The sequence below is a fragment of the Colius striatus genome, chromosome 5 (assembly GCF_028858725.1).
Source record: "Colius striatus isolate bColStr4 chromosome 5, bColStr4.1.hap1, whole genome shotgun sequence".
Classification (NCBI taxonomy): domain Eukaryota; kingdom Metazoa; phylum Chordata; class Aves; order Coliiformes; family Coliidae; genus Colius; species Colius striatus.
Window position 1 is genome coordinate 21,629,373 of NC_084763.1, and position 12,922 is coordinate 21,642,294.

General features: G+C 37.6%; 1 protein-coding gene across 1 annotated transcript in view; it reads left to right on the forward strand.

The window, feature by feature from the left end:
- The window catches only part of RFTN1 (raftlin, lipid raft linker 1), a 100,005-nt gene that overhangs the window by 29,825 nt on the left and 57,258 nt on the right, over nt 1-12,922 (forward strand). Inside the window, exon 3 of the mRNA XM_061997180.1 lies at nt 11,801-11,987. Within this exon, the coding sequence (XP_061853164.1) occupies nt 11,801-11,987 (187 nt within the window). The remainder of the gene's footprint in view (nt 1-11,800; nt 11,988-12,922) is intronic.

The following is a 12,922-nucleotide window of genomic DNA, read 5'->3' on the forward strand; positions in this document are numbered from 1 at the left end:
TTTGTCTTAGGGTCACTACAGGGCAATGTGTATGAACAAAATCAAAATGCATTCTATCTCTTTTTCCTCTGAATTTAATTTACCTGCCCCTGAATATCTCCTGTTAATACTGAATTTCATCATGTGTCATTTTCTTTACCCAACTTCCTCTTTCAAACATAACCAAACCTGGGGCCAAAATCTAATGGAGAGTGTACCTTCAAGTGACACTGCTTGCCTAGTTATGCAGTGCATGTTACATTTTTGGCTGCTTTACCATTGACTTAGTTTTGCCAGTAAAGCTGAAAACAATTTAACAGCCATTTATGAAAAATTACAAGATTTCCCAAATGGGGGAGTTTGATTTAAAGGAGCACTGAAAGAACACAGAGAAGTTACACTTTGTTATCTTCCAAATGAAAAACACGCGGAATTTGGAAATGTCTTCTTTCTATAAAAATAAATTATTTCAAGCCAGGAGAAAGATAAAAAGATGAGGGTCACTAAGATACTTTACTTCTTCCAGTTTAAAATATTTAGTGGTTAGTGTGTGTCTCTGTTTTAAAGAAATAGAATGTTACTGGTTGATGCAGTTAAGAAATGAGAACATCTGAAACAGAGTAGTATATGGACTTTAGTGACAGGATTGTAAAAATATCTATTTCAGGTTTTAAAAAAAAAATCAAACTTGGCACACAGTATCCTCCTAAATAAGATTTTACAAGAAAAACTGAAAACACCTATTGCAACAGAAGGGGAAAATGCATGTGAAACACTGGAGATGTAAACTGAAAAGAAACAGAAACCAGCAGGTAACATTTGGATAAAGCCTTCAAGCATTTATAAATATCTGTCCTTTTCTGTATATATAAAGTAAAATGTTATGTATAAAATATATATAGGCATGACCTGCCGAGAGGATTTAGGTTTCCCTGGAGACTATCAGTTCTCTGTTGCACAGATTACTTTGGGGAATAACAGGTATCTTGATAAATTCAACCCTTTCTTCCTGAGGTTATTAGATATGTCAGTGAGTTTAGGTCTTTGTGTTGTAGGAGGAATTTATAGAAGTCAAACTTTTAAATGGTCTCTCTAATTTCCAGTTATTTTTCCTATGTATACTTATGATATGCAGCAATTATCTTGTGAATTGGGAGAAAAAGCTTTAATGGCATTTTTATCTTCTTGTTTTTGAGTTGCATTAAATCTTTGACTTTTATCACAATTTTCAGCATGTCATGAAAAACGTACATCAGATCATAGTGTATGAATACAGGCAGTTACTACTGTCGACTTCTTTCTCCTCTCTTTTAAGGAAAAGTTTGGAAATCTTCTTGACATATTTCAGTTTGGAAGCTAGGCTGCATTCAGATTTATACTTAGTGACTATCTCATGAAGCTGAAAAAAAACCCCTAATATAATGCATGCAACCTACTTCATCTGTGTTTGATTAAGAATAAAAACAGTAATCTCAAGGTTGTTCTCAATTGGTTTGGATGGAAATGTGTAGGTTGATATACAAACCTTTCTACTTTTTAACTGCTTGAAGAGTCAGCACATGCAATGTTTTAACAACAATTGGATATACTTATTCAGAAAGCTTAGAAATGCTACAAACTCTATTTCAGAGGAGATTTTTCTTGTCTAGTGACATATACCGTAAAATTAATAAATGTGCATAATTTAGAACATCATTTTTTGCATTATTTAGGCAACTTTTTCTACACTTCTGAGGATATTATCTGTGCTCTTTTACTGCAGTCCAAATTTGCTAATTGAAAAATTTGCAGAGAGTATACTGTTAGTTCTTATATTCTGAAGTTCTATAACCTGAAATGAAAATTTGCCAGAAATAAGGGAAGAACATGAAGGTGAAGCACAAAGCAGAGGAAAGGGAAAAATGGAGGGAGTTATGCCAGGAGAAAAAAGACATGTATAAAAAAAAGTATGAGAGGGCTATAATAAGATTCTAAAAGCTGTAGGTTTAGCCATGAAATTGCCTAGTGTTCAGTGTTGCTACTAAGAAAAATGTTGAGCACATTAGTTAGACAGGGTTCAAAGCAAGAAAGACGCATCATAGAATCACAGAATAGTAGGGGTTGGAAGGGACCTCTAAAGATCATCTAGTCCAACCCCCCTGCTCAAGTAGGTCCACCTAGATTGAATCACTCAGGAACACGCCCAGGCACGTTTTGAAAACCTCCAGAGAGACTCCCTCCAGACTTCACACCCTCCCCGGGCAGCCTGTGCTGATGCTCCTTCATCCCTGTAGTAAAGAAGCTTTTCCTTAAGCTTAAGTGGAACTTTTTATGTTACAGCTTATGTCCATTACCCCTTGTCCTATCACTGGAGACACTGCAGAAAAAGTGTTGCCTTCATCCTCTTGACATACACCTTTTAAATACTTGTAAGTATTAATGAGATCATAGAATCACAGAATGGTAGGGGTTGGAAGGGACCTCTAGTCCAACTCCCCTGCTACAGCAGGTCCACCTAGGTCAGGTCGCACAGGAATGTGTCCAGGCGGGTTTTGAAAACCCCCTCAATCTCCTCCAGGCTGAACAGCCCCAGATCCCACAGCCTTTCCTCATAAGGAAGATGCTTCAGCCCCTGATCATATTGGTGGCTCTGTGCTGGACTCTCTCCAGAAGTTCCTTGTCCCTCTTAACCAGGGGACCCCAGAACTGGACACAGTACTCCAGATGAGGCCTGTCTGGGACAGAGTAAAAGGGGAGGAGCCCTCTAAATTTTATCACTCCACCAACTTCTAAGGCATCAGAAGATCTCTTCTTAAAATTTTGCTTTTTTTTTTTTTTTCTGCTTGGGTAGCTCCTCCTTCCTATCTTTTAAGTATTTGATGACTTGCTACTTGCTGACATAACTTACTGCACCACTGGTGGAAGTGGTGGGAAGTCCTATTTCACTACTTCTTAACTATTTAAACAAATGCCATTCAGTGTTTGCCTTTGGCAGCTAAGGTACTGCCATCAGGAGACTAACTTTGTGTCTTAAAGGCTTTAGGGCAGAGAACCTGTACTTTCCAGGAGGTTGGAAATAGATGTGAATTAACATACTGGCCCTTCCTGTAGTTCAGAATTAACCCCTTCTCTATAATTCAATGCAAAACTTGCTTTTTGCAGCTTATATAGATAACAAGTCTGTATGAATAAAATATTATGACTTTCTCCTTTTGATTAGAGATAATTCGAGTTTTCTTGGATTTGTGAAATGTAAATTACCTGTCTTTGTTGTCTCTATGTTTGGTCTGAATCAATTTAGGAAGCAGAACCAAGCAGGAGGGAGGGACAAATAAAAAAATATCATTTCAAAGAACTGCTCAAGTACAAAAGTAATAGGATTTGCTTCTTTTCTCTGTGCATAGTTTAAATGAAAAGTCCCTCCCTTTTTTCATCATCTTTTGTTTTTCTTTTTGCACAGTCACTAACCCTTTTTGTGTTTAATAGATGGTTTAAATTTTGCCCGTTTTGCATAATTCTGCCCACAAGCCAATAGACGTAAGCTGTAAGTCATTTCAAAAGTGCTTGTCATTTCATTTAAGTATCTAAACTTCTGTTTAGTGGTTGTTTAGTGGCGGTGATTTCCTGAGTATTTCCTTTTTTCAGAAACACCAAAAACAAAACCATCCCATATATAGTCACATAATGGTGGTGGTAAACATGCCCAGTTCTCAGCATATTTATCTTAAGCTTGCAAGATACAGAAATGAAACTTTGATTGGACAACAAAAAAGATAACTCAAGGATGTAATGAGATTAGGCAAAACAATTGATTAGACAAAGTTGTCTTGTCTCATTGCATCTCTGAGAGATACCTTCGGACTTTCTCAATTTGACTAATGTGCCTATCTACAGTTTCCTAAAGAAGTGAAGTTTTATGTCTGTGTGTGTACATATATATGCACAAATCTATGTATGCATATATACTGTATACACATATGTAGATACACTTTCAAACTTTCACAGACTTTCTGTGTTTTCTTTCCCGCTGCTTTCTTAAGATACAGTGCTTTGCTTTTGAATATTTTTAAGTTTCATTATTACATTTTCACTAAAAGTAAACATTAGGAGCTTATTGAACAATTATCCTTCACTTCAAGTCCTCATTTCTCTCACAGATTCGTTTTACTTACTTTGATGGGGATATTTATTGTATTTGCATTGAAGATGGAAAGAAAAAACATTGAGAATGTGTAGTTTGACCCTGGCTGGATGCCAGGTGCCCACCACACCGCTCTATCACCCACCTCCTCAGCTAGCCAGGGAGGGGAGAAAATAAGATGAGTCTTGTGGGTTGAGATAAAAGCAGTTTAATAAAGAAACAGCAAAGCCGCGTGTGTGGGAAGTGAAGCAAAAAGCAGATAAAGCTGTTACTCTCTACTTCCCATCAGCAGCGATGTCCGGCCACCTCCCGAGAAGCAGGGCTGCGGTACGCGTAGCGGTTGCTTTGGGAAGGCCAGAAATGAATCTTGCCTCCCCTTCCTGGTCCTCTCCCCCAGTTTTGTATTACTGAGCTGATGTCATATGGTATGCAATATCTCTTTGATCAGCCTGGGTCAGCTGTTCTGGCTGTAGTCCCTCCCAAGATTGTGCCCACCCACAGCTATTGGTGAAGGTGGGGGAAGGAATGCTGGAGGGACAGCCCTGGTGCTGTGCGAGCAATAGTCATAAGATTGATATCAATAGTAAGCACAACACTACAAGAGCTGCTGTGGAAAATAACTACCATCCCAGACCTACTATAGAATGTCATTTAGCATAACCAGAAAAGCAATGTGATATATCAACATTCAGTGCCTCGTCTCTGCTGATGGCCTGAACAGTAATGCACCTGGACTATCTGTCTTGTCTTTGACATTAAGGAACGTCTAGATACATTTCATGGAAGCTCAAGCTCTATTGGAAAGGGAAAAAGACTATAGTGCAACTTGTATAGGTTTTACTCCAAAAGCCTAAGCTTTTAACTCATTAAATTCTAGTATTAGTGTGTTTCAGGTAAGGCTTTGAGATAGTCTCAGAAACACTGTTTTGCTCCTGCTGGGTCGGTCGTGCTGCTTTAGCATTTATTTGGTAGGTTTTAGTTCAGAAATAAATATTTGAAATTCCTCCCAAAACATGCCAGAAATCTGTTTGCTGATTTGTATTTTTTAAGTTAGATTATTAGTAGATTTGCCTTTATTTTTGTTGGAAGTATTCTGATTCTCTGGTAGTTTTTTGTGGTTATCATTGACAAGAAACTGTGGGTTGAATGAGGAAAGAATAGTTGAAGTGACTCGATTGTTTTGCCATGCAAACTATTTATGTTGTGTAAATGAGAGTCCTTTAGTATTTCTAACGAAGAATGAAAGTTTATGGTAGGTGCTGTAATATTTTTTTTTTGTTTGAGATTGACAGATAAAAAGACTTTGGCAAACCAAAGAGAGGCCTGACAGGATGGTCCTTCATTTAGCAGTCAGCATTCAGCTTGCAGAATCTAGACACTCAGAGTAGCACTGGTTTGTTTGTATATCCTAATTGTTGTGAGTGTATGCCTTCTGTCAACTGCAACTGTTACCATCCCACAGGAAATCATGGTTCCAGTAACACAGGCAATCCCAAAATTTCAACTGGATCAGAAGTTCACAGAACCACTGGAAAAAAATGCAGTTGTTTAACCACTTTGATCATGTAAAACCTTACATTACTTTTGTTTAAACTTCTGAACATTATAAAAAATTTTGCTGCATTTGAGGTGTTCCTACAAAATGTTTTAACGTAAGTGAAGCTGCATCTTGGACAGTAAACTTTGTAGTTAAATTTTTTTTGACTGGCCCTAGTGCAAAGGCAGTTTTGCTCTACTAGAACTTAGTTTGCTGTAGATTTCATTTCTTGAAATTAAATTAACGTTGCTGGAAAGGAATTAATATTAAATTAAGAAAGTGCAATCCTTGTACTAAACAGAGGAAGTGTGCTTGCCTTGGGTTTCTAGAAAAGGATCAGGGCTGTTACAAACAACCACAGACATGCCGTGTGACAGCATGGAACACTTTGTGGACTCAGGCCAGATTTATGCTTCTGCTCACACATGTGCTCAGTCATATACTTTCTTCCTATATCATAGAATAATAGAATGGTAGAGTTGGAAGGGACCTTTAGAGATCATCTAGTCAAACCCCTCTGCTCAAGCAGGTTCACCTAGATCAGGTCGCACACACGAACACGTCCAAACGGGTCTTGAAGACCTCCAAGGAAGTCTCCTCCACACCCTCCCTGGGCAGCCTGTTCCAGTGCTCCATCACCCTCCCATCATTGTCTCCATTCAGTGTTGCTGTTTAACTTCTGACCACATCAGTGCAATGTGTGAGGCACAACAGAGTGAGTTGATGCCGTTTTCCATGAAGTGATCACTAAAGGGAGGAGGTAAATAGCCAGATCAATTATCAAGCCTTGCAGGACATCAGTGGATGGTGTTGGGCTAATGACTGTATTACCATATGAGCATAATTTTGCTCGTACTTTGTTTTCATCTTACATGCTTATAGCTAGATCTGTTAAGGACTGTAGATGCTAGCACCTGGCCACTATGCAGATTCTTTTAGGTAGTCTCTTATGTGCTCTGCAGAGTGCAGGAGAGAGATTTGGGTGCAGCAGTAAAAAAATCCATGCTGAGTAGGGAGCTGTGTGAAAGTAATGAGTAGGAGTGACTAAGTGTGTAGTATGCCTGAATGTTTGCTCCTTTCTAGCTCACAGGCACAACCCTGCTCAGGAATGACTACCTGCCTTTGAGCCCACAGTCAGGGGGAGAGCTGCAGTGTGGTTGTCTTTGTGGGCCTTTTGTTGGCTACCTCTCTCTTCTGGAGAGAACTCCATAAGCCCTGAGCTCTCCTGGAGAGGAGATGTGAGGACATAGTACTTTACATGAGTCACCTGGAGCAGCTGTAGCATTGCAGTAGGGCCTATGAAGGTCTGAGGTGCTGTAAGGAGGAGATATGAGGAGGAGTGTAAATGACTGACTCTGTAGCTCCCCATCTCTGGGTGCTTCAAATGGAAATGACGCCTCAAATGAAGGCAAAAAATCCCAACACTTCATTTGTTTTGTTGGAGTAAGCAGACTAAGTAAACATGTAACAGGATAATAGACATTTGGAGTAGAGCTAAATGCCTGTCCTTTGAAACAAAGTATAAAGGAGAACTAAGAACTAAATTTGACCGTTTCAGTAATGAGAAATTAAATGACCTTTTGGCTTTTCACATCTTGTTTTTCCTGGACAATGCAAGTCATTTAAGTAGAGAAAATTCAAAGCCAGTGAAGTTTTAGCTGTATCATAAATATAACTAGCAGGAAAGTAGAATTGCTACTTATCAAATAGAGTTAAAAGCACACAATTCTGTTGAGTATGTATATTATATAAAGATATACTATAGTTGGTGTTTGTTTTTATTAAGCATGGGCCAATAGGTGAATCTACTTTATTTCATAAAGCATAAAATACTTTCCTTATTTGAAAGTGTTGGGTTGCAGCATCTCAAAGGTACTCAAATCTGTTGTTTTAATATAGAAGAATTGTTGTTGGCATTTGCTGTAACTGTCTTTTAATATTTGACCCAGATATATCTACCTCTTTAGCATGGGCAATTGCCAGAGACCGTATGAGATGCTTCAGTTAGAAGCTGGTTGATGGCAGTTTGATCTCTGTGATAGCAGCCCTGGATGATCCATCCGTAAGGAAAGAGGTGCTCCTTAACCCAGAAGGAAACAGTTCTCCTTGATACCTGACTCCCCCAACATATCTCAGTCTGCTCACAATCTGTCAGGATATTTGTGGCAGACTTTGCCACCTTCCACAGTTTCCATAAATTGCTTTTTGGAGATGCAGATAAACATGATTCAACCTGTAGCATTTCACATAAACTCAATTATTTTATTGATTTTTCTGTGGCAAGATGGGGACAATGAGAGTGTTTGGTCAGGTTTTTCCATTAGCAGGAAAGAATACAGAAGTCTCTATATCCAGGAAAGTCACCTTATGGATATCAGTTGTGTAACACAAACTTTCTTTTCTTTTTGAAGGATCTCTAAGCTGTATTTTTCTGTGTGTATCTGAGCATTGCTGGAAATGTTTTCAGTTTCAATTATCAGTCAGGCAACAAACTAATTTCCCTGGTAATCAGTTCCAATAGCAGCCAGCACTTCTATTTCCACATTCAGCTGTAGTAAAATTGAAAAACACAGCATCTGTCATTTAAAATTTTCTTACACACTCATCTCAATGTAGACAGACTAAACAAAGGAATCTTTTTAGGTCAGGTTGTGAAGTCCAATAATAAATAAGGAGTAAAGCAGAATATAAAATCTAAGAGCTAACTGCAGTTCAAGAGTAACACAGAGGCTGCTAAAATAAATCATCTTTCTCTTTTGACAAATCAGGATATAAGAAATGCTAGAGTTACACAAGATTTTATTTGGTTTTTCATTTGTACTTTTACCTCTCACAGGCCCCTGTGTAGTATATAACTTTGATTTCCTTTTTTCTTTCAAAAGTGACATGATTAGAATTCTCTTTAACAACTAAACCAAAAGTTTTAATGGGTTTTACTGGATGTTGTGTAAGATTGTCTGAAAATGTTAGCATTTTTCTAAGGTAAAGTAAGGAAAGACTAGATCAACAACTGGTTTCATAAATTAGGTGTTTTTAGATAGATTGTACATACAGGTATGCACCATAGAAGAATTAGCTAAAGAAATAATTAAAATCTTATTGTTTAAGTTTGAAGACTGTTGGAGGATGAATGTGACTCAGGAAAGTGTGATATCCTTTTTCAGTCTACTTTTAAGGAGAACTGTATGATTGTTAGTGTAACTTAATGCTCAGAAAGATATTGGAACAAATAATTTGCAGAATATCCAGAGGATGGTGAGTAGTGTGGATTTCTGGAGAGGAAGCTGATTCATGCAAACAAGTCTGTGGGAAAGTAACAGGAATGCACAGAACTGGTCTGTAGACTCAGGAAACTCATGTAGACCATTGTGGACATCAGCTGTGGAACAGGCATTCTCTTTAATTTTTAAAGGACTTTTGATCCAAGGAGAACTGAATAGTGGTTCACCATCAAACCAAAAGCTTAAAAGGGTTACGTCCAGAGTGTGTTAAAACTTGTTTTCATTAACTATTGCAGTGATAAACTGCTTAGTATGTTTATTGATATTTACCAGTCTGAGAAGTGCTGTTTGTGCTGTGGAGGTCAGAATCCAGAATGTTTCTTGAAACCTGATAGAAAAACACCTGAAGTTTACTAAAAGGAGGGAAATCTGGACACCATTGGTTGTGGGGAAAGAAATTTCTTTTTTATTCCCCAAATGATGAAAAACTGACATAGGATGTATAGTCAGTGGGAAAGAGCTTTTCCAGCCTACAAAGACATGGTGAGTCTTAGGTACTATACTTGAAGAAAAATGTGGACCGACTAAAGAGAATCAGTAGAGAACTGTCAAAAATTATTTAGAAATCTAGAAAACACAGTGGAACAAGAAAGATTGAAAAGGCTGAGTTTATATGGGCTAAAGAAAGTAAGATTAAAATGTGACAGCTATTGGGAGTTGTAAAATGGTGATGTAGAAAATAAATATTCTAGTGAGGAAGTAGCAATCTTGAATTTCAGAGAGGAACATTTCGGCCAGGTGCTAGGAAAAGGTTTTGAATGGTAAGAAGAGAAGTAGTGAAACGTGACTTTCAGGGTTTGTGTAATCTCCATTACCAAAGGTTTTTAAAAATAAATGAGAAAAATTGTGATAAATAGCTAAACTAGAACTGATCCTGCCTGTAGGTAACAGGATGGACTATCTGGATCATGCCTGCCAGCTTAATTTTCTATTACCTTTCATTTTTAATCATGAAGTGTACACCTCAAGTCTCCAGTTGCATGCATTTTCACACTTTCCACTGCTGTTTAGCTTTTAGGAGAAAGCGGTCACTCTGCAATGTTAATGATTAGACATTCTATTAGTTTTACCAAGGCATCCTCAGAAGATTCCATATATTAAGTTCACACACAAGGCAAACGCCACTTTCCATGGATGATCATTAAAAATGAGAGCACTGTTACCAGAGTTCACATTACTGTGTAGTGTTTAGTCATTCCATTGTATTCAGGTAAAACCTTTATTTCAAATAGTATTCCAGCTTTTGTATTCTTTTAATTAATTGTTTGCAGCATAGTCTAAAATTTTTGGAGTCTTAGAGCCACAAGAGGGAAAAAGTAGCTCTGACATCCAGATTTCCCCATTTCGATCTACAGTAGGGTCCAGTAAGTAGACTGATTTATTATGCATTATTCGTCTGCCATCTCTTTTTATGCTGAAGTGATTTGTATGCTGTTGTAGAAGGTAGGGCCCTATTGTCTGTCAACGTACGCTGGGTTTTCTCGTTTTATTTGCAAAAATAATAAAAATTCTGCATCTTACAGTTCTCGGTCAAAAAAGTTCCATTATCCTCTCTGGAACAGGTCTTATATGAAGAAAAAGCATACCAAGCACAGCTATTCTATTATTATTTAAATGATTCCTCTGTATTATTGGTTTTGAATATTTATTAGTTTTTTTATAACCTCTTTCATTATTCATAAAGGATAGCCACACAGTGTTGAAAAAAGCAGTACAATGAAACCTTATTTTGCATAGCTGGCATCTTTCATACATACAAACTGTTCTCCAATGTTTTTTTTTTTTTTTTAAACAAAGGCCTGCAAGGTGCAGGGAACCTCTGTCCTCGCTCTTGTAACATCTCTTCTTCATTGGTTTCAGTGAGAGGGGAAACCATCCAGCATCTCACCGCCCTTTATGCTGTACTATGGTTAGGGATGAAATAATAAACATCCCCAAAGACAGATGGAAATGAAGAGGCAAAGGTCAGGGAAGAAGGATGTCTTTTCACGTAAGATATGAAAAACATATGAGAAATTACTGACAGAGAGAAAGAGAATGTAAGATTGTTTTAGGTGATTTATGGGATTTTGTTTTCAAGTCCACAAGACACCAAGAAAATCAGGACAATTGCTGTATTGACTGTAGCATCTGTGTATATGTTGAGCGTCAGATGGGAGTCAACATCCAGTGCTTCACAGGAAGGCATAAAAACCCCACAGTATGCAGACTGGGGAAAGGATTCTTCTCATGCACTAGGTCTTACCCTTGTCTCTAATATGTATAGGGTTTTTAAAACCTATTCTATTCTTAAAAGTTTCTCATGAAAGTTTCAGGTATGCACTGCTCTTGGCATTCTTGTTACCAATATACCCAGAAAGTGCTCTTTAGACATAGCAGTAGATATTTGGTCTCAATAGCATTTTGCATCAGTGATCTCTTAGTCTGCTAATAGAGCTTTTGTGTAGATGGATGTTTCTGTTTAGTTTCTGAATTTGACATGTTCTACTTTCATCATCTATCCCATTTCTCTTGCTTTTTTGTTTTTGACTCATGGCTTGTTCGCCTCAACTTGTACTACTGTGATGACAACTAAAACTTAGATTATCTTTTGACCAACTGTCTTGTTTTAATTAAATTCTCCACATCGTCTTTGCCAGACTATGTAGTGAGTTTGGCATTTTAATGTGTCCAACTTCTTGTTTAATTGCACCAGTCTCTTGTGTGATACAAGCCCTTTGCCAAGACAGCCTGCTTAAAATCTGAAATGGGCCTCAGGAAAGGCCAATTTTTGTATTAATATTGTAGATGAGTTTGAAGCTTCCTTGACCTTGAAGAGCCTGGATTTTAAAAAAACATGATTGTCCAGTGTAGGATTATTGACCAATTTCTTCTTGTTTCCAGCTGAGCTGCCAGGATCATCTGCAATCAAGCTCTCCTCCTTGCGTGATCTTCCAGCTCAGCTGCAAGAATTGTACCAGCAGGGCTTCATCTTGGCTGCTGTCCACCCTTTCGTGCAACCAACTGATGAAAAAGAGAAAACTCCCCAGGAACAAATCTTCAGGGCTGTGCTTATCAAGAAAACAGAAAGGTAAAGCACTTCCAGTGAACTGGGATAAAAATAGACAATGTGATTTCCTGCTGAGTTTTGACCTACATCAGGAAATTATAGCAGAGTTTACTGTGCAAGACTTGATTATTTTTTTTTGTGGGCCTGAATAGGCTTAACATGTTTTTTCTGTTTACAATTCATCTGCAGTTTGGCAGATGACTTGGAGTATAACAAGTTAATATGTTCTGTATTTTGGGATGTGTTGTCATGAGAGGCAAACAAACAAGCCCTATGCCTGACAATTTGTGAGGATGGTCCTGTTGGTACCCTTTAAGAATTTATTAGATTAAATTAAGACAGAAGAAATATTTGCTTAGAAAAGGCATATTTTGTATTTAGATGTTTACAGTTTGTGCAATTATAGAACTGCAGCCTTAATGCATACTTCTTACATTTCTGTGTAGACTTTAGACCCTTCTTTCCTCTAAACGATGCAAGTTCTTTTAATTTTTCAGTTGGTCCTTATATAAAAAGATGAATCTCTTGTTTTGTTCAGTCTCTTAAAGTGTATTAAGAATATGTTACATAAACAAACAGGTATACTGCTCTTTTTAGATTTGAATCTGATTTTTAAAAAATCAATAGAATGTTCTGCTAAATAGACCCGAAGAAAATTAACATAGGAATATTTATAAATATATATTTATGATTTTTAGTTAATGGTTTAAAGCGTAATTTAACATTGTCCAACCACACACAACTCTGCAACTACCTGTGTTGTTACAGCCATTCTGTACAGTTTTCCTATTTTAGTTGCCTTCCCCAGTCCGCCACCGCTTACAGTGACCTATACTGAAGGCTGGGGGGTAGCTAAACCTCCATTTGCCAGTCATAGTCTAACTCATTATGCTGATGCTTGAAGGAAGGTATGTAACTGTTTTAGACACCTCTTTAAAACTAAAGTAAAAGCACAA